Here is a 20186-nt window from a genome sequence, read left to right as displayed (position 1 = left end):
GTCAGAGTGCATTACAAGCTGCAGCTGCCAGGGGGTATTCAGGTATTGTCGAGATGCTACTAGCCGCTGGAGCAGATGTAAATTCTATGTGGCCAACCATCAATCAAGGTCGAACTGCTTTGCACAACGCTGCTGAGGGGGGCTACCTAGACATCGTCGAAAGGCTATTAGATGCTGGAGCCGACGTCAATGAAGTGCCAGCTACCCATTGGAGCCACACAGCTTTGCAGGCTGCCGCGAGACACGGACATCAAGATGTTGTTGAAAGGCTGTTGGCCGCTGGAGCGAACGTGAACGCAAGGGGACCTACCTTCAACAGGGGCAATACTGCCTTACAGGACGCTGTTCTGAATGGCCACCTCCAAGTTGTCGAGAGCCTGGTGAAAGCTGGAGCCGACGTCAACGGCTTCTTATACTGGATAGATTCGCCAACCCCGTTACAGGCTGCTGCCATTAACGGCGATCTCGTTATACTGGACAAGTTACTAGCCGCTGGAGCCGACGTCAACACAAAGCACAGCTGCGGTTACGGCATGACTGCTCTAGAGGCTGCTGCTGCAAGAGAACACATGGGCGTCGTCAGCAGGCTCCTGGCGGCTGGAGCAGAGATACACCCCGAATGGGCTGCCGGCCACAATGGCCAGTCAGCGGTGCAGCGTGCTGCCGACCAGGGCTACGTAGCAGTTGTGGAGCGGCTCTTAGCTGCTGGAGCACAGGTGAACCCGGACTGGGCTGTCGGTCACAGAGGTCAGGCTGCTGTACAGCGGGTTGCCAAGGAGGGCTACCCTGGGATTGTCGAGAGGCTGTTGGATGCTGGAGCAGTGATTGATGGATTGTGGGCTGCTGGCGAGGAGGGCCAGGCTGCTTTGAAAGATGCAAAGGAGAAGGGGTTTTTGAAGGTTGTGGAGAGGATCTTGGCGGCTGAGGCCAAGTCTACATAATCTGGACTTGTCGAGCATAATCGTTCTGCGTCTTCTAAATTGCTCAATCTTTTGTCAGTTTCTTATGCTCTGTGTCCTTACATGTTGTTATGATATATACCTAAGGGGCATAGTAATCGCCGTACGCCTCTACTGAACGCCTCTTTTTGTTTTGATTCCTGCTCCGAACTAAAACCACGCTGTATTACCTGCTTATTCAACGCTCTATCTCATTACATATTGCCATTCATTCTCAAAATTAAGAAATTCCATGCCGTCTTCGGGAAAATTAAACCGTAACACGCTCGTATATATGCAGAATGACCATGTCTACTCCGTCATAGGGGTATTTACCTGCTCCCCGACATACGGCTTCCTCCCCCATACGACAAAAACAGGCATATAAGCGTGAATCTGCGGATTAGACAGCTCCTCCCTTATTTTCACCAATTGGAGCTTCCAAGAGGGGAAAAAAACAAGTCAGCAAACCGTACGACAACCAATCCGAGACAGGGGGTAAATTATCCCCAGGAGTCCTACGCCTCCCTCCCTCTACCCCCCATGCATCTACCACATGTGAAAATAAATATTCGGGACTCACCTCAATCTCCGCCGGACTCCGTCCAAAGACCCGATTCATAAGCTGAATCGAAAAGCCATTCAGCCCTTGCGAAAAGTTCTCCCCCCACAGCCTCCCAATCTCCTTGAGGCGCTCGTCTCGCGGCCACTCGTTGGTCGGGATCTTGAAGATGCGATCCTGCACGTCGACGAAGCCGACGCGCTCAAAGACCTCCTTGAGTATCGACCCCAGCACGGCAGGGCGCTCCATGATCTCGGCGGCGTCGCGCATCTCGTTGAGCCACGTGCACATCGGGCCGGCTGGGTCCAGCGTGCCGTCGTCGCAACTGAAGACACCCTCGACCTCCTGCGACTCGAACCAGCCGCCGGGTTCCAGGGCTTCAAAGGCCTGCTTGGCCACTTCTGTCTCAAAGTTGCTCCAGCAGCCGGCCGTCAGGCGGGTGTGTATGTAGCCGAACTTGTCCGTGAAGTTCCATTCATCCGACCTGCTTCAGAAAAGGAGAGGGAGGGTTAGCCGCAGGGTAAACACCAAGTCCTCCGCCTCTCTAGTTCTTGGACGGAAGGGGGGGTTCGACTTACGAGTCATCGACGTAGAACTTCACGTTTGGAGGCACCATGGCGGGCTGGATAGGGGAAAGGTCCGTGCCGATGACCTCGGACGTCGGAAACATGTCCCCCATCTCAATGGCCCAGTCGCCGACGCCGGTGGCCACGTCGAGGATGAACCGCGGAGGATTCGATTGCGAGAGGGGGGCAAAGTAGAGTCTGTCTCCAAAGAGCCTTTTAATGATAGGCCCCTGGAAGGCCAGACGCTCCTGCTCGGGGATATCGTTGGGAAAGGCGTATGCTGCGGTGACAGAACAGGAAGATATAGCTGTCAGCATTGAGGCCTGGTCAAGGTGGATATCGAGATTTGCCTACATCCTGCTCGGTAGGCGTGATACGTGCGGCCAAACTCTCGGGGAAAGTCCAGCACGCTCTCGGACAAGGATATCGTGTCGTCTCTATAGGGGCAGAAAGTTGGATGGGTTAGAGAGCTTCGACAATGCTGGCGCGTTGTTGTTCATGCCGGAATCTGCTCACTTTCGTTCAAAAGCTGACTGCACGATGACAAGCAAGAGTAAGTAAGTAGGACGTTAAAAGCTGATGTAGTAGGTATGCACAGAAAGCAGGGAAAAGCTTTGGAAATGGAGCTCGGCCGTAGCCAATGGCCAGCAGCCACGGATCTGGGGACGCGGGAGAGGCACATACATCGGGCTCGATAAAATCGGAGCAGTCAAAGGTGAACTGGAAGTTCTTGAGATCCATAAGCGTACTATTGCGCTTCGAGTTCTCACCCGGCGGGTTACCGGAAGACCCCATTTGGTGCTGCTGGCGAGCCGGTTTCTGCAAGGTGGGTTTGCTGGTGACGGGTGCTTGGATCGACAGAGGCGGACGACGGGGGCGGGGTTGGCAAAGCAGGCGAGATGTGATCGTCACTTAGACAATGATACGGCAGTGCTCGTGATGCTCACGATGGTGTTGAGGATAACGCTGTTGGTGTTGTTGGTTGGTGGTGGGTTTCAAACCGTTGCGACAATGCAACTGAAACGAAACCACCACAAGGGGCACTCCGTTTTAAACAGCTGAAAAGCACATAAAGGCCGCTAGACAGGGGGGGAGGAGGCCCTCTCCCTTCTGATGATTTCAGCTGCCAGCTAGTGGAGTCAGCACGGGCAAAGCAAGCTTCTGCAAGTCCGAAGAAGCTGGAAGAGCGAGCATGAAGGGAATCGGAAGGCAGGATGGAAAGGGAGAAGAAATGAAATGAAATGAGTCTGGGAGGCTGTCGTTCTCCAGCCCGAGAGGCAGGAAAGGCAGCTGTTTCTCTCTCTCTCTCTCTGCCTCTCTGCACGAGAACTTTGATACGTCCTGTCCCCCCCTCTCTCCGCTTTGGGATGTCAGACACACACTTTCTAATTAATTTCACACCGCCAGACAAGTCTTGATGACGGGCTTTATTTTTTTCTTGGTAACCAATGAGAGGCACCCGACTGTCTTACTTCCCCTTCCTTGGTCCCTTCAGATGGTGTTCGACCAGAAAACCGGGAGACTGGGAACAGATTAGCTAATGATGCCAGGGGGTTGGAGGAGCAAAACGGGCTGGTTGTGTGTGCCGTCTCTGTTAGCAAACAATACCACTCACTGACTTGGACCCCCAGCAGCCAAAGGAAATTTGGTCCAACCGGCAGCCTGCCTCGTCACGCAGCGCAATCAAGAACAAATCACAATTACAAATTTGTAGCTGCATATCCAATACTGTCCCCTGTCTTTTGCAAAGTCTTGGGACTCTGCTGTGTTTGTGCGCCGAAATTACGCTCTACTCTTGCACCTTGGGGCTGCGCGGTCTAGCAAAGCATGCCAGGTCAGGGGATCGGACTCTTGGCCTTGCAACAAGCGCATTCCTTCAGAGTCCCGCCAAACAAAAGAGAGAGACAGGAAGACAGATGGCCCTACTCCTCGACTGGCAACAGTTTGGCATAGACCTTGACGCCGCCGCGCCTGGTCACGCCCATGGTCATGTCCCGGACAATGCGGATGTCGTCCAGCACCGTGTCGTGCAGCTCCACGTTGAAGCGACGGGCGAAGTGTGCGAGCGTGAGGAACAGCTCCAGGTATGCGAGGCTAGTGCTGTCAGTCAGCTGCATGCACTATTCTGAGCAGTAATAAGGGCGGAGCCGTGCTGCCATATGGAGCGCATGGGAATGGACTCGTAAAGGGAAACGTAACAAGATAAGAACGCGTGACATACTTGATACCAATGCAGCTTCTGCTTCCCCGATTGAACGTGACAAGGTACTTCTTCAGGTTCTCTCCTCTTTCCGCGGCTTCGATCCACCTCTCGGGGCGGAACGTGTCCGGGTCGGGGAAGATGGAGGCATTGTTATGGATGAAATATGTGGAACTGCTGACAGGGGTCTGGGTTTCGCGCGGGAAGAAAATGTGGGTTAGACGGGAGAATCCAGAGAAGAAGAGGGGGAGAGAGGGAGCGCGCAATGGATCAGACTGTTCATCAACTCACTCCTGGCGGGATCACGTATTCTTTATACCGCAGAGCTTCGTTCGGTGCTACTCGCGGGAGTCGAGCGGTGATACCATAGCCCAGCCGCAATGACTCGTTGATAAAGGCATTCTGGCGGTAAGTGAATCAGCGTACTGGGTCCCATATATGCATGTTGGTTCAGTTGTCCCGAGGGTGAAGAACTGCAACTCACCAGATAAGGCAGTTGTTCCAGCTCAACCCATGTTGGCCGGACATCCAGCGTCGGCATGGCCTGCTTCAGCTCCGCCTGCAATTTCTCCCGCACTCTGCTGTCGCTGGCCAGATAAAACGCGGCAATGGTTGAGACCCGACCAGTCGTCTCCGTGCCAGCGGCAAGGAGGCCAAACGTCTCGTCCCGGAGTCGATAGTAGTCCCGTTCCTTTTCGGGGATGCTTGGGTCGGCCAAGGTGGCCACCATCGTCTTTCGCTTGTCCGCATGGGACTCCATCTGTCCGTACTCCAAGAAGGACTCGAGGAACTCGAAGAGCTTGGCCTTGCCAGGCATGACCCAGGCCATGGTGCGCGGCGAAAGCGCGCTCATCGCGTAGACGAGCCACGGGACGAAGCGCGAGATGTGGGTGAATTCAATGGCGTTCTCAGCAGCATTGCGTATGTCACCGCGAAAGTTCTCGTCCTCGACAAAGTCCCAGTCCTTACCGCAGCAGTACGCCGTGATGATGTCGGATGTCAGCGCTGAAAAGGCGTTGTCAAGCGATACGATTGTCCCGTTGAGCCGGTCCGCCTCGAGGCGCCTCATGAGCTTCTGCACCCGCTCGTTGACCGAATCCGACAGCTCGGCGACGGAACGTCTGGAGAAAAAGTCCTTCAAGATGCCTCGTCGAAACCGGTGCTGCTCGTGGCTCACAGCCGCCACCATGCAGCCGGGCAAGGCATAAGTAGGGACATACTTGGGATCCTTATCCCGCTTGCGAGAGCTGGAAGCGTAGATCTCGTCGTAAAAGTCTGGATCGCTGATATGAACCTCTCGGGGATTGATCCGCACAATGGGGCCTGATTTCGTCCATGTTTCGTTAGGACGCGTGTCTGAGGAACGTCGCCAAAAGGTGCCTCACCGTATTTTTTATGCATCCTTTCGATCTCGAAGAGGAACATGCCGGGGCGAATGATATTGTAGTAGAACTCGTATAGGTGTGAGCATGCTGTCAGCTTTGGTCCGGGGATATGAGACAACGGATGGAAATAAAGGCGATATATGGTCCTGACACCAAGATACAAGACCAGGCCAGCTGAGGCGAGCCAGAGACGAGGCACTTCGTTCTCCATGATGAGAACCATTGTGATGAGGGCGATGAGACTGCCGCCGGTGGTGAAAGAGGCGGCTATAGCATCTGGCGGCCAACAGGATCCAGTACTACTCGTCGAGGCATCCGAGACGGCAAATGAAGCTGGCACCTGAGGCAAATAAATACACGTCAAGTTTGATACAGGTGGCTAAAGGTCAATAATATGCGCCTAATGAAGTAGCTCCGGACCAGAAGCCAACCAGATCCTCCGCAATGACTGCATTGCTGCAGTAGAAAGTGATAAATGCACACACTGCACTAGGGGACGGTGACAACGGCTTTGAAGGAAGCCGGAATCAGGTTGACACATGCCCCGAGGCCAATCAAGCTCTTCCGCGTGGAAGAGATATCCAGTTGACAGGCCTTGGACCCCCACAGCCGTCGACCAACCGCATATATCACGTAAAACGAGGACATTGTTGACAAGCGAGCCAAGGGAACCATGAGATGATGCCATTACCCGGCCAATGGAAGGAGGAAGAGTGATCAAGGTGCACCCGTAACCCCGGGTCGGTGAGCTGATTATCATGGGCCTCTGTTCCATCCAGCGGGGGCCCGTTCCCGCTCCGCCCAGGGCAAGCAGGGATGAAGAAAAAGGATATATAGGCGGCCAATTTTGCTTTTCTTCCTAACGAGAAGGTATGTAAATCAAGGCATCACGGCGTAGGCAAGAAAGGGGCAAGTCATCGCAGGACCCCTTTTACCCAGAGGCCATCGGTTCCAAGTCAATATCGCAAAGCAGGAGAGGGAGAGGGGAAAATGCCGAAGCTGGAGGATAACAGCCACGCCTCATGGCCGGTAGAAAGCCAGTCATGGGATAGCTTTGACATTCACACGTCGGACATCAGCTTGTGCCGGGCGTGCAAGGTGAGCATCTGCTGGAATGGCGCGCAGAAGTGCGTCGGTTGCGTCTCTGGCCTCCCGAGACCTCTTCCAAGCAAGTTCCTGCGACAGCTGCGAGACGAGCTCGCCAGCCGCGATGCCACCGTCATGCTGCGGTGGCTCGACGGCACCGGACGAGTTGTGCACCACGGAGCGGTGGAGCGTGAGCCGGCGTGCGTCGACAAATCGCAGAGGGCGGACATGTGCGACATGCTCTCACTGTACGTCCTGAAGAACGGCTGGGCCGCCTGGGCTCTGGATCTCGCCGCGAGGGAGCTGCGTGGGAAGCCGGTGGAGAAGAGCCATGTAAGCGGCGGGTATAAGCGCAGCCGGCCGATCGAGGACGACGCTGGTCCAATTGCGCACTGGTGCTCATGCGGCAATCGGAAGCTAGAGTCGTCCGGACAGGCACAATCCCTGTCCATCGAGGTCGCCATCGGGGCGCTGAAGGAACAGGCCAAGGCGCTCAAGGCGCCGGGCAAGCAACAACACCAGAAGCCAACCACCCTGACGCGCCAGGCCGGCGTGACGAAGAAACAGGCCAAGACGCAGAAGAAGCTGCCCCCAGTTTCGACGCGACAGCTCAGATCATCGACAAAGCAGCAGCTTGAAGCCTCCAAGAATGCGCCACCCGCAGCCTCCGAGGCGGCTCCCAAGTCCGAAGAGGTCGTCCGCGCACGCGTGCCCACCAGAGAGCAAATCGACCTGGCTTATGAGCGTGGCATGTGGGCGGGCGCGACGCCTGAGATCTTCGCCGACGCACTGTGGTTGGCCGGGCCTGGCCGCCGGCAGATTGAGAAGGAGAGCGGCAAAGCCAGCCAGGAGATGCCCAGGGGCGCCCGCGGCTCCGTCGAGACGGTGCTGCTGCACTACTTCTTCATGAACAACCACATCAACACGCTGACCGACGGCCTGGAGGTGACGGTGCTGGGCGCCTATCTGGCCGCTCTGGACCATGGAAAGGTTCGAGACAGCGACTTCACAGCGTATGCCGGCGACATTGCGCGCCATGCAAGCCTGGCCCGCTGGACGGTTGCCACCATGGAGTTGGCGGTGCAGTGGCCGACCATCCTCGACTGGCACGCGGGATGTCTGTCGACGCTGGGGCTTGTCCGGGGCCTGACGCTGCGCGCGTGGGTTTACGCCTGCCATTGGGACGTCCTGATGCACTATGAGCTCGGCAGCAGCGCCGATTGGGAGGAGCAGGTGCCCTCGTGGCTGTATATTGCCTCTGCGCTTGGGCACGATGCCGGCGATCTGTGCAGCGACACGCGATTGGGCTGTGCCGACAACGCCTACTTTGCCGTGGGGGCCACGGCCGGATATGAGGGTGTGGCCGCCTGCATGGACATTGTGTGCGACGCCCTCGAGGCGGTGGTGCTGCGGGACACGCGCGGCGCCATCGACATTGGCTGCGTGGCCGGCAGTGCCTGTGCGACGTTTGAGCGCACCGGCGGCGATCTGTGTGCCTGTTCCAGCTCCAGTTCCAGCTCCAGCTCCGCCTCCAACTCCAACTCCAGCTCCAGCTCCAACTCCAAGCCCGGCGCGGCATCGTCGCGCTCATGCGAAGCCAACTCTGTGCTGGCGTCCATCTGTGGCGATCGCCGCATCAGCGCCGAGGACGCGGCCAGCCTCGTCGGCATCCGGGACGGCATCAGGGCGCGCAGCCGCGAGCTGCCTCGTTTCCGCGGGTCCAGGGACATGGCACATCTCAGCCACACGGACCGCGAGGCTGTCTATGGACAGTGTCTCGCCGCCATCGCGACGGGCGGCAGCGGAGCCAAGCAGGCTCACGCGCGGCTGCAGGTTGCGTATGCGAGCGCTGCGCAGTCGCTGTGCGGCCAGCTGCGACGGTCGGCAGCCGAGCTGCGCCAGCGAGTTGGCGGGGATGCGCTGAACCTGAGCAGCGACTGCATGTGCGGAGGCGAGTGTTCCCTGTGGTGAAGGGGCAGGATTTCCTGGAATCGAGTGCGCTGAGGGATGAATGGTCGAAGTTGAGGATGGTGGTGGTTCTCTCAGCTCGCGGCTAATCGACAGCTCCCGCCTGCCTCGTTTCGTCTTGTCTCAGGTGTGCCGGTATCGGATCAATGTTGTTTCGCCTTGGTTGCGCGCATTGTGTGTGTTCACGATATAACGAGCTTCTTTCATAGTTTATGACTATATTTTCATATCCTAGACTGACAGTGTTGCCATCATAAGCAGTGCAGCCTTGATACGATTGTCGAGATAATCTGTGGCGTCGTGTAGCCGTCTGGATGAGATGCCCACTGATGGATTCGACGGCATCCATGAGATGCCTCTGTTGACGGCTGCAACCTGCTATATGGTAACATTTGATACTAAGGAATTCAAGCATCAAAAGAGATAATGCTCTGATAAAGGTACATGGAATATCTATTTTGCTTGAGGAACCACAGCTCGCCTGTATGCCTTGGCCCTTCGGTTCTGAAAGCTCCAATCCCAATGTTACTCAAACACTACCCTTGTCTTAACCTCTAGAGTGCCATGATGCCGCCGGATCTATCATAAAGAATAAACTACATGTAGGTATGGATCGACTCTACATCATCGTGACTCGATCTTCCAAGTAGCCAAGGTCGACAGAGGTCGGCTCAACGGCGGAGCTGGCAACATTCTGGTCAATGAAGTTTGCCAGCCACTTGGGGTTCTCGTCCGCTGTAAAACTGTTAAGATCACACTATCTACAAAGATGGGCGGATGCTTACCTAGCCAGTGCCCTGCCTTTGGCACAGTTACCGTCCTGACCGAGGTTGCTGTAGGTCCCCAAAGACCTTGACTGACTTCCTCAGGCACCAGGCTGGCTTCTCCCCAAAGGACCGTCAGGGGGAGTCGGATGGGGTCGTCTCTCAGCGGCTTGAAGTATTCAACTTCGCGCCAGATGTTGCCATTGAGGAACTCCGTCATGGAACGCAGATATCCCGGCTTTGCCAACGCTGCTGCATAGCGCTCGACATGCTCCAGCGATATAATAGCGCTTGCTGAATACGAACTATGCCAGAAGTACCAGTTGAGAAACTCCTTTTCACGACCGCGGATGAGAAACTCGGCGGCCTCGGGGATGGTGAACAGGGCGAGATGCCAATGCCCATATAGATTCCTCGACGGCTCTGGATTCTGGATGATCTCGTGTCCAAAGGCCGGGAGAGCATACTCGCCAACACTCAGAGAGGTAACGCGACTGGCGTACTTCCAGGCGAGTACGGATCCGACTGATGCGCCTTTGTCGTAGCCAAATACAGCCACCTTCTCGATCTGCAGGAAATCGAGCAATGAGATGATGGCTTCAGCTGCTGCTGCGGAAGTGTATCTTCCGGACTCGCTGAGCGTCGACTGGCCCATTCCGGGCAAATCTGGGCAGATGACTGTGTACTTTGAAGAAAGTAGCGGACCTACTTTGTGCCACATCAACTGCGATGAGTTAGACCAGCTCCATCATGAGGGTTCATCTTTCTGAAAAGCGGACAAGTGTAGGGTCAGCGTACGGAATGCTGCGGACATCCGTGCAGCAATAGAACAGCTGGGCCGGTGCCATTGTAGCGGGCAAACAGGCTGGTAGCTGTTGTCTTGATTCGGATGGATTGCCACTCATCGAAGGGTAGACTATTGTTTTGAAGAGACATTGAAAAAATAAGGTATATATATGTTTACAAGTAATTGCTAGGTGCCGAAGCAGTGACTTGTGCAACAGTTGTCTTAACTATGGTCATTCAACGCCATCGTGTCTTATATAGATAATCCCTCCTCGTCATTTCATACATTCCATGATGAGTACATATCTTGAGAGTAGTACATGTGATGGCTTGAGTGATGCCGGGACCATTTACAAATCACGATGCCAGCCTCGGATCCGAGTTTAGACTGCATCAATGGCCTTTGTGTCTCGATAGTCTTACGGCTAAATTAAACCATCAACCCTCTTATATCGTATTAACCATCCATGACTTGGCTTACCAAATTTATCCATTGATTGCGCCATTCTAGTTAGTAACCACGTCTCCCCGGTGCTCGTAAGTCGTAGGCGCGTCAACTCACAACCACCATCATGGTTCGAGGCACCGGATCCGAGTCCACACGTAGACGCCAGTTCTCAAGCTGCGATCTCTGCCGCAAATCGCGCATCGCATGCGATGCTGCTCAGCTGCAGGACCAGCAACTCGCAGTTTCCGAAGGCCGCGCTTCCAGAAGACAAGCTTCAGGGATTCCTGACGCCATTCCGGCGCGAGTTCAGTGCACCAACTGTTCGAAGCGGGCTGTGCCCTGCACATACGAGGTAAGCTTGAGGTCTCGGCTGCGCAGCACAGGGGGTTGACCGTTATTGATAATCGACATTAGTGGATTCAGAGTCGTGCAAGCAAGAATGCAACTGCCGCTGTCAGGCAGAGCGATAGGCCAAAGATCCGTCGCTCTGATCGTCGCTCGGTTCCGAATCGCTCTCGGACGGCTGCTGCTACGGGGACTGTGACGAGTGATCCAGAACCAGCTGGAGATGAAGGACATCTTGAAGACAGTCTTATTCAAGCTATCGGGGCGGAAAATGCAAGAAGCTCGCAGTATGTTCACGGCATCAATTAATTAGCCTCTTTATCAGTATTCATTCCTGACATTGCTAGTCTGACACCGAACGCCGAACTATCACGACAAACAGAGGCCGTGGCCCTGCACGACCAGCTTTGGAAGGTCTTCACTCTCATCTTTGAGCCCGTCCTCACACTTTGGACTGGGCCTGATTGCAGTCCATATGTGGTTCCTGATCATGTGAGGTGACATCATGCATGTTACTGGCATGTTCAAATTGAATGCAAACACAGATGCTAATGGGCAGATAGATGTCTAGCTTGACGATGCTTCAGCTGGTTGTCTCGCTGGACTGGGCAACTTGTGAAGGCGACACCAGTCATGCCTCAGCTCGCCATGTCTGCCCAAGATGCGATCGTGATGTTCGCCTAGCACTCATCGCTTCCGTTCACGCATTTTCCCTACGCTGGCTGCCGCTGGTGACGGACAGCGCAATCGATAGCAAGCAACTCAGGCTGCTTGGTGATCGGCTTTGGCACAATGCCAAGTCCAGAGTGCTCTCCATCTTCGATAAGTTGAGCTACCAGACAGTTCTGGCTCTGTATCTCTTTGGGCTTACTCCAATTTGCGAGGCGGTCTCGATGGATGTAGAGAACGCTCACAGCGCTGGCGAGGTCAGCGTCGACATGGCCCTCCGTCACGTCCACAGACTGAGAGTGAAGAGACGAGATCTCAGATTCTCCGGGACGAATCTCTCGGTCGGTCGAAGAGACGGACGAGGTTCCGGCACCCACGTCGCCGTCAACGAAGACTTCATCCATGCCGAGAACATGATGTACTGGGCCGGCGTCGTGTTTGACACTTCTTCGGCCATGACCAGAGGGTGTCCGTCCATCCTCTGCAGCGGAGTGTTTGGCTTTGAAGAGGAGCCTATATTCCGCCTCATGAAGGCTCGGGTTCAGCTATTCCACGAGAGCACAGAGCCGTGGCGACAGCATGGATTTGTTCCAACCAGTCAATCTACGCTTTACATCGTTCATCGAGCGTCGACCTGGAAAGGATACACCTGGAAAATAATCGGTGCGCTGCGAGAAGCGATCAACCATGGCTACGACGAGTCTGTCATTACGAGACTAAGAGTGCTTATCAGCCAGGCCCTGGAGCGCTTCGACAGAACCTTTAAGCCACTCCTGACCGCCTGCGAGCATCATGTCTTGTTTCTCAGCAAGGATGCTCAACTATGTTATTGTAAGCTGACGGTCACCATGCTATTCTCTTGTCCAAGCACTTAAAAGCTAACGGTTTCAAGACCTTTTGCAGTTGCACTACCACATGGGACTACTCCTTCTGTGTAGTATCGCCGTCTCAATCGAAAGGCTAAATCTCGTCCCTAACTTTGACACTCTTCGGCGTGAATCTGTTCATGCAATCTTCAGCACGCTCAGCTTCGGACTGAGGTGCCAGGTAGCTCTCAACCAGGACGGGACACAGCGTAACCGCAGGCTGTCCTCGTTGATCAGCTTGGATCCGTATCCGCACCATATCCTCGCGTCGCTACAGCTGTCTGCTGACGTTTTACTGGTCTACCTGGAGAGAGACGAAATTGCGCAAGACTCATTTGATAGTTCTTGTCATATTGTCTTTGAAGCGCTTGATGAGCTGCCCCAGAGCTTACAGTCAGTACAGAGGGTGAAGAAGCTCCTGCATGAGAAATTGGACATACATGGTGAGCACCTCGGTATGATTCCGAACGTGCGGCACGAACACCAGGTACACCATATGGATGCCATGTCTGAGACAAATGGATCGGGTTCATCGTCGTCTATCAACATGCCAGATGTCGACGAGGCAGGCCACAGCTGTCTCTCCAAGACACTGTTCGCTAGGCCTGCAGTGTGGCTCAGGTCGGAAGATGTTTCTTAGAACGTCTAGAAAACATGTTGATGACACTGGCCTTAGATGACACTTCGAGCAGAGGGAGCTCCTATCGTCATCCTTTCGGCAGGATACACACCATGTAGGTTAATGCAGGTCACGACTCAGGCACATCGGGGATTTCCCGAAGACTTGAGTTCATATCTGCAACCCTCCGAAGCAGCTTGAAGTTTCGTATGCGTAGTCCTACGAAATCTGCATCTATTCCTTACCTAGGATTCAGGGACTCTGGTCCCTGGAGAATCCTATCTCTAGCGCAAGGGAGCTGAACGAGCCTATTGGTATTTACTCGATACCATCACGTCACCGGCGCCCATCGCCAGCAAAATGGCTTCGGCTCGGTGGAAGCTACCCCGCTGTATTTGCCGCTTGACCCGTCTGAAGGATCACGACTCGCTGTGAAGAGGGCATCAGCAATGGGGACACGATCCTTCGTTTACCCAGAAGCAAGAGACCCCGTTGAAGCCATAAGATCCTCAGCTTATTCTCCATCGTCTCAATTTCAGAGGACACAGTTGACACATATTCGGCTCTCCTTCCGAGACCACAGATCGAGTCAGCCATGTCTGGCCAGGATAGTCACAGCCGGTATGATAGCCATACTCTCTAGAACAAGTTCTACCGTTCAGAGGCAGACTCTAATGCGCAATTAGGTATCTACAACCGGGAAACTCAGCAGGCGGAGCCTACGGGAACCACTATGAAAACGACGGAAACGCTTCGTCGTCTCAATTGAGCTCTCACTCTCGTTCTCACTCTCAAAGCAGCACCGGCGGTCGAAGACGCAAGGGCATTGTCGGCCGCATCGTGGGGGGAGTTGCCGCTGGTATTGGTCTCGCGTCTGAGAGTTACCACAACCATCAGGAGAAGAAGAAAGCACAGGCCGCGGCTGCTGTTGATGAATCCCAAGCGGTGAATGCGCCGGAAGCATATCGGGATGAAGGGCGGCACATCTCACAAGCACGAGAAGGCGACGGAGCTTCAGACAGCGACGACAACGATGAGCCCGTGCGCGTCGACCAAGAGACGTCCCGAGACCTGGATGAAGCAGCGTGGCAGCTCGATGCCGCGCAATCAGAGCTTGAGCCACCGCCGGACTACGCTACTGTCACGGGGCAGAGCCTTGACGTTCAGGCAATGGCCGAAGGTTTTATACAAAGTCATGCTTTGCTGTCAAGCCAGCAGGTTCAGCGGCAAGGATTGCCGATGCCTGTGATCCTTCCGCAACGCCGCCCGGGAGAGCGTGCCCGCGGCTTCATCCACGCCTACGCGCCGCTGCTTCAAGACGTAGGCATTGACGAGGCGACGTTCAACGACTTCATCACACAGCTGAACATGGCAACGGCCCCATCGCCGTGGATCAACGCCATCAACCTCGCGGCCGTCGCTGTGCAGAATGTCCCCGAGCCTATCACCATTGCCGTTTCCATCGCGGCACAGGTGGGCACTCAAGTCAGTCTCCAGGCTCACAGCCGTTCAAAGACAAACACCTTTTTGAACAAGATGAACGCCGAATTCTTTCGTCCATTAGGCCTCATTGCCGTCATCCTGACTTGGAAGCCGAGCCGAGCCGGTGAGGTTGTCACACAAGCCACTTTTGACGAGGCACTGGAGCAAGCAACGCAACATGCTTCAGGTCCAGGCACCGGAGCAGCAAGCAGTTTCAACAATAAGATGCAAGCCTCGCATGGAACAACGAGCTTTGAGTGGCCGGAGTCGGCACCGCTGGTGTTTCCGACTCTGGACAAGCTCGCTAACACGCCTGGAGGGAGGCAGGCGGTTGAAGATGCTGGGAAGAAGCCAAACGGTTTGAAGCGTGGGATGAACTTTGCGATGGAATATATGGATAAGCGGTCTCAAGCTCAGTGGGCCAATGAGCACCCGGAGAGTCGTCTGGCTCAGCTGAATGAGAAGCCAGGGTTTCATTCACGCTACGCTGATCCCAACCATCCGGCGAGCAGTGGAAGCCTTCTTGCTTTGCTGACAGGAGGCGCCGTCACTGGCAAATTGAGTCAAAGAAGCCAGGCGAAACGTGATGAGAGGGCTGCTAGACGTGAGCATCGGTCAGAACGCCGGGAGGCGAAGAGAGAGCAGCGCGGACCTACCCTCTTGGGCACGGTTGGGCCAAGGGCTCTGATACGCGGTATCAAGAAGTTTATGCATGAGGTTTGTTTAATCACTCTTTTGCGAAAGCCAATATGTGAGAAATATAGCTGACCGTTGTCGAAGGACGTCCTATATCTGATGATTGCCAATCTGCCGTCAACTGAGGATATGGCAGCAGCGCAACGGCTTCTCCAGGCGCACCCTGTGCAAGGCTAATGCAAACGATTTCTTTCTCTCTGCATCGGTTGGATGCACACGTTGTCATGATCCAGCCAGACTGTCGCGATCAAAGCCCTCTGTTGGCATGGCCTCGCTGGCTATTACGTGTGCGATACGTTGTTGACTCGACCTCGATTCCAAATCACGGCGTCATGCATCATGTTGTGAACGAGTGAGAAATCAGATGAAGCCTAACAGACAAAATTGTCTGGTGCTTGAAGGTGTGATGCACTAGCAACATGACACGGCAGAGCTCATGTCTCAGCGTCATACATCGTCTGCAGGCGAAGGCAAAATGATGACGATAACCAGTCTGGCACCCAAGCAACCGTGCAACTACAGCTCGGCACGTATATATAATAGCAGTTGTTGAGAATGGGAAAAAGCAGGGCAATACTATTAAAACTTTCACATCCTACTATTATTCACAGTCACATCTTATCGTTAAATCGCATCGACACACTTGTTTGCTTGGGCGATATTGCACGATGCTTCAACGATCCCTAAGACTTCTTGCCTTTGGCAATCATTTCGCAGTATGGGTGTCTTCACTCATAGTTACAGGCATACTGTCCTATTTCCTTGTCAAGTATAATCTCAGCAACAACGCTCATATCATCTACCAAGAAGTCATCGTAAGCTCTTCCATTCTGTACCTAAACTGAAGATACGTTCTCACATCTCTTAGGCTACCATTACGCTGGGCGTCTGGACCTTTGGCATGGTCTTGCCGCTCGTCAATGCCTATGGTGGCCAGCTTTGGCTTGCGAATCATATTCTATCCTATCTTTGGCTCACTTCCTTCATCTTCTCGGCACAAGACTGGGCTGGCGGTCGATGCACGACGCATGCTCCCACTTTTGGTAAATGCGGGCTGAAGAAGACCGTTGTAGCATTCAACTTTCTTGCCTTGTAGGTCAATTACACGCCCTTTAGTGACAACTGAGACTAATATACGGGGATACCTAGCTTTTTCTTACTGGCAAACATCTTTGTTGAAGGATTGTTGTTCCGGGCCCATCGAGACACGCGTGTGCATACCCCAGGTGTTCACAAGTCACGTCCCAGCACTGCATCTGAAGGAAACACATCTGCTGCCGTGTAGACAGGTGGGCGTAAACTGCAAATGCGTACCTCATCAGCTACTTTGGCGGGATAACATTGGCGACAGCCAGGAAAGGGGAAGTACATCTTGAGAGGGGTGATAAGCATTTTGATCATGGAATTTGCCAGGACATAGACAATGGCTTTGATATCTCTCATTAAAATAAAGTGGCTTGTCAAACATATGTTGACAGGTAATTGATTGAGTATAAATTTGTACTCTCGAATATGGTAGCGAACGATGTTAAGATTATAAATACACATCCTGTATGCTTCTGCTGGTTATCTTGTTCAAGGTTCACCAATTGAAGATCTCATGTCATGGAAAATGTTTCAGTATGGTCAATTGTACGATGTTTCATGACATAAATTGCAGAGTTATGCATCTAATAATTATACATCTGATAATTCAATCAATTACATTGTTTTTATCATTGAGATTCTCAAGTTTTATTCAATCAATCCCTCTCAAGTTTTATTCAGTCAATCCCATCTGCTCATCGCTGGGCTCTTGATACGACCCCATCGGTTTGGAACCACGAGTTCTCTCGCCAATGATGTTGGACTTGTCAATGGCTTCTCTGTCATCTTGTGCTAGTTGATGTTAGTAGTGGCTCAAACCGAAAGGATGCATTCCTGTAATGAACAGACTTACCCAGTTGCTCATCGCTGTCCGCAGCTGATGCCTGGATTGGGTCTTCGACTGGAGCATCGTCGCCCTGAACAGGGATTGCCTCGTTCTGAGTACCTGTCGTGTACGAATCGTCTTGGACCTGTCCCTCGGGAACGTCTGCACCAAGAGTGTCGTTGGTGTCCTGGTCATCAATCTGGTTCGCAGCGAATTTCGACATGTTGCAGGTGTTGAAGTCTTGACTTTTAATTGATATGTCTTATGACAAAAATGAATACTCGTTTACAATATAAGCATATTCAAGAGGCTGGATGTTACTGTTGTTATATATGTGATGTCGAAAGTAAGGAAGCTGAACAGTCATGACATCACTTCGTAATGATTCAACAGTGAGCGCCCCGTTCCATCCACTGACGTGAAAGATTCTGCATGTCTCGTTTCATGGCCGTTGTGGCTTTCGATTGTGGTAGGATGTATGATGAGTTCTATTTCCTAGAAATCATTGCGACAGATCGAGGCATTCATCGCAAAGTCAGATTGATGTATACCGTAATTAACATCATGTCTGCATGACGTTGATTGTATCGCCGTTAGTCCGATGCGTCAGCGGTCGGGTCGATACCTAAGGATTCATTCCATCGACTTGGTCGATCCAAGGTCCGAATAGTGATGGCTCGTTATCGGAAAGCTTCGCCGCCATCGGCAACCAATGTCGGTGTTAGTAGTAGGTAGGAGTGTACAGCGTGGAGCATGGCTTTGCATATTGCGTAAAGCGGACCACCACATTCTCGATCTTTGCGGTAGAATTCACGTCCGATTGATTGTCTAGGGCAGGATATGTGTTCAACTCGTCTCTACGAATATCTTGCTTAGATCAACCTCTTTATCGAGCGTTACTAAGTTATTGCGATTTTAATACTTCTCTTCGGATAAGCATTAGTAAAACCATCTTTCAGCCCCGAACCCAGCAATGGCATTAAATATGTAGTCATGATCATGTATCACAATTACTTGAGACTGTAGTTCATTCAAGTCCTAGATGTTGCTACGACGGATCGATAAAATACATCATCTTACTGCAGCTCCCGAAGCTTCTGCTTAGCGTTTTCCTTTGCTTCCTCCGACACGCTCTCATTTGTAAGGGTAGCCTTCAAACCACGAGCGCTACGGCAGAAGTTAGTATCTCACCAGTGAGAATTGTCGTTACATAGAGCCTTACACATTGCTGGGGTCCTTTTGCTTAGTCTCGGTTCCCTTGGACCTCGCAGTCTCTGTCGCCTCATCTTCTTGAAGCTGGTTATCAAGAACAGAGCGCGAATGCTGTTTCGCTTCGTCGGACACCTCTGTGAAGTCTGTCAGTATCATGAGACAATCAGGCAAGCGTACGTACTCGGGTTGGCCAGGGTAGCCTTGTGTCCACGAGCCACGTTCTCTGGGTCTTGGAGATAGTCATCCTCAGGAGGGACTTCCTGGGGGATATCGCTATACTCGTCTTGGTTTGCCATTGTGAAATATCTCCTACAGGTCTCAATGCTTGACTGCATGATGAAGCAAGAAATTGCAACTGGTTGGAAGGCAACTATATATGAATACCGAACACTCTGTCCAAGACCGCAAGCCAGACTCCTTCGCGTGCGTCTCTCCAAGCCATCTTGTTACTCTGAGATGGTCGCTCTAGGTGATGTCAAGATACACGCCACGTCTCATCGGCTTTTTGTCAAGGAATCATCGAAGTGAAAGCCTCGTGGGAGAAAACTCTCACATGCAATCAGCGCTGTGGCTCCGAATCGAGCCTCAGAGCATCCCGAAAATCCAACGGTGCCGCCAGACATGCATCGAAGTCAAGGTGACGAAAGCATTATCTCGGCTACAATCTTGTTGGTTCATCCATCGTCTGTACGTGTAACTACAAACGCCTATATGATCATAGAAGTCTGTGGTCCGCCTTGGCGCAAAGAAGTCTCAATCAGAGTCGGAAGAGGTGTAAATGGATGGAGTCGTACGGTAGTCGCGTCATGAAGCGTCAGCAAGAGAAGACACATCCTTTACCAAATCCTACTAAGTGGTTAAGCTCGAAAATTATGTGTTTTTGAGATGAATTGTTGAGAATTTATTACTTTTCCTCGCTCACCTCGCTCAAGATGGTCAACTCTCTCTGCCTCAAACCATCAATGCACAGTAGCAGAAATTGACTGATCAATTATCATGGCCAGATATTAAGGTCGAAATTGACTTGTATTCGATTGGACACTGAACAATTACTATGGGATACTCATTTACGCAGGCTTCTGACCACCCATCATGTTTTGAGCAGTACCGCCAATAGAACCCTCCGCTGTGAACTGCTTGCCAATCATACCCTCCTTGTCAAAAGGACCACCCATCATCTGCGCTGTTCCGCCCATCATGCCCTTCTCTGCGTAAAGTTAGCCATCTTCTAATTATCACTGAAAGGGCGGACATCATGCGTTGCGTGTCATACCTGTGAATTGATGGCCAATAGCGCCCTCCTTGTCGAACATCTTCGGCTTGGTGTCGTTGCCACCCTGGTTGGGCGTCGTGTCCGAGGCGAGGCTCGACTTTGGTGCGGATGTGGAAGACATGATGGTTTGTATTTGTGTTTTGCTTCTTGCAATTGATGATAATCAATAAGTAGTAAAGGGTTTGTTAGAATTTGGTAAGTGTGCGACCTTATATGTGTTGTTGCAGGTGATCTGTAAACGAAAAGCTTCCAACGCTTCCGAAGAATAGCATCACGATTCATAGCTATCCTCCTGTGACGTAGACGGTTGTCTTTGATGGCGCTGGTTCATGATCCTGGCATGACGCAACCGACAAGTCGACTAGCACAGCTTCGTCTCTTGCGGTTATACTGTCTCTTTCACATGGAA

General features: G+C 52.8%; 10 protein-coding genes across 10 annotated transcripts; 4 read left to right on the top strand and 6 right to left on the bottom strand.

The window, feature by feature from the left end:
• Positions 1 to 1250: 1250 nt before the first annotated feature.
• Positions 1251 to 2807, bottom strand: TRIREDRAFT_62643 (uncharacterized protein; the record flags this gene model as incomplete). The annotated part of the gene is made up of 5 exons (XM_006965622.1): positions 1251 to 1376; positions 1522 to 1984; positions 2079 to 2346; positions 2421 to 2503; positions 2722 to 2807. The coding sequence occupies 5 exons, from the start codon at positions 2805 to 2807 to the stop codon at positions 1251 to 1253; spliced, it is 1026 nt and encodes a 341-aa protein (XP_006965684.1).
• A 949-nt stretch (positions 2808 to 3756) lies between these two features.
• On the bottom strand, positions 3757 to 5862 carry TRIREDRAFT_78387 (uncharacterized protein; the record flags this gene model as incomplete). Its single annotated transcript, XM_006965621.1, has 5 exons — positions 3757 to 4160; positions 4288 to 4454; positions 4558 to 4668; positions 4751 to 5589; positions 5652 to 5862. 5 exons carry the CDS (start codon positions 5860 to 5862, stop codon positions 3989 to 3991), a joined length of 1500 nt encoding a protein of 499 aa, XP_006965683.1. The 3' UTR covers positions 3757 to 3988.
• A 779-nt stretch (positions 5863 to 6641) lies between these two features.
• Positions 6642 to 8708, top strand: TRIREDRAFT_122084 (uncharacterized protein; the record flags this gene model as incomplete). Its single annotated transcript, XM_006965774.1, has 1 exon — positions 6642 to 8708. One exon carries the CDS (start codon positions 6642 to 6644, stop codon positions 8706 to 8708), a length of 2067 nt encoding a protein of 688 aa, XP_006965836.1.
• A 616-nt stretch (positions 8709 to 9324) lies between these two features.
• TRIREDRAFT_62255 (uncharacterized protein) lies at positions 9325 to 10405 on the bottom strand (the record flags this gene model as incomplete). Its single annotated transcript, XM_006965620.1, has 3 exons — positions 9325 to 9440; positions 9491 to 10193; positions 10268 to 10405. 3 exons carry the CDS (start codon positions 10403 to 10405, stop codon positions 9325 to 9327), a joined length of 957 nt encoding a protein of 318 aa, XP_006965682.1.
• A 422-nt stretch (positions 10406 to 10827) lies between these two features.
• TRIREDRAFT_107858 (uncharacterized protein) lies at positions 10828 to 13223 on the top strand (the record flags this gene model as incomplete). Its single annotated transcript, XM_006965773.1, has 5 exons — positions 10828 to 11055; positions 11118 to 11335; positions 11396 to 11540; positions 11612 to 12548; positions 12610 to 13223. 5 exons carry the CDS (start codon positions 10828 to 10830, stop codon positions 13221 to 13223), a joined length of 2142 nt encoding a protein of 713 aa, XP_006965835.1.
• Positions 13224 to 13797: 574 nt separating this feature from the next.
• On the top strand, positions 13798 to 15505 carry TRIREDRAFT_107857 (uncharacterized protein; the record flags this gene model as incomplete). Its single annotated transcript, XM_006965772.1, has 3 exons — positions 13798 to 13823; positions 13889 to 15401; positions 15449 to 15505. 3 exons carry the CDS (start codon positions 13798 to 13800, stop codon positions 15503 to 15505), a joined length of 1596 nt encoding a protein of 531 aa, XP_006965834.1.
• Positions 15506 to 16048: 543 nt separating this feature from the next.
• On the top strand, positions 16049 to 16665 carry TRIREDRAFT_107856 (uncharacterized protein; the record flags this gene model as incomplete). Its single annotated transcript, XM_006965771.1, has 3 exons — positions 16049 to 16195; positions 16249 to 16472; positions 16530 to 16665. The coding sequence occupies 3 exons, from the start codon at positions 16049 to 16051 to the stop codon at positions 16663 to 16665; spliced, it is 507 nt and encodes a 168-aa protein (XP_006965833.1).
• Positions 16666 to 17139: 474 nt separating this feature from the next.
• Positions 17140 to 17515, bottom strand: TRIREDRAFT_107855 (uncharacterized protein; the record flags this gene model as incomplete). Its single annotated transcript, XM_006965619.1, has 2 exons — positions 17140 to 17258; positions 17320 to 17515. 2 exons carry the CDS (start codon positions 17513 to 17515, stop codon positions 17140 to 17142), a joined length of 315 nt encoding a protein of 104 aa, XP_006965681.1.
• An 853-nt stretch (positions 17516 to 18368) lies between these two features.
• On the bottom strand, positions 18369 to 18737 carry TRIREDRAFT_34312 (uncharacterized protein; the record flags this gene model as incomplete). Its single annotated transcript, XM_006965524.2, has 3 exons — positions 18369 to 18459; positions 18515 to 18638; positions 18686 to 18737. Coding segments are annotated over 3 exons (267 nt in total), but the record flags the coding sequence as incomplete, so codon positions are not given.
• Positions 18738 to 19571: 834 nt separating this feature from the next.
• Positions 19572 to 19898, bottom strand: TRIREDRAFT_107853 (uncharacterized protein; the record flags this gene model as incomplete). Its single annotated transcript, XM_006965618.1, has 2 exons — positions 19572 to 19711; positions 19778 to 19898. The coding sequence occupies 2 exons, from the start codon at positions 19896 to 19898 to the stop codon at positions 19572 to 19574; spliced, it is 261 nt and encodes an 86-aa protein (XP_006965680.1).
• Between the last annotated feature and the right edge of the window lie 288 nt (positions 19899 to 20186).

This window comes from Trichoderma reesei, assembly GCF_000167675.1.
Source record: "Trichoderma reesei QM6a unplaced genomic scaffold TRIREscaffold_10, whole genome shotgun sequence".
NCBI classification, from domain to species: Eukaryota; Fungi; Ascomycota; class Sordariomycetes; order Hypocreales; family Hypocreaceae; genus Trichoderma; species Trichoderma reesei.
Note: the sequence above shows the minus strand (reverse complement) of the source record. Positions and strands in the feature narration are given on the sequence as shown.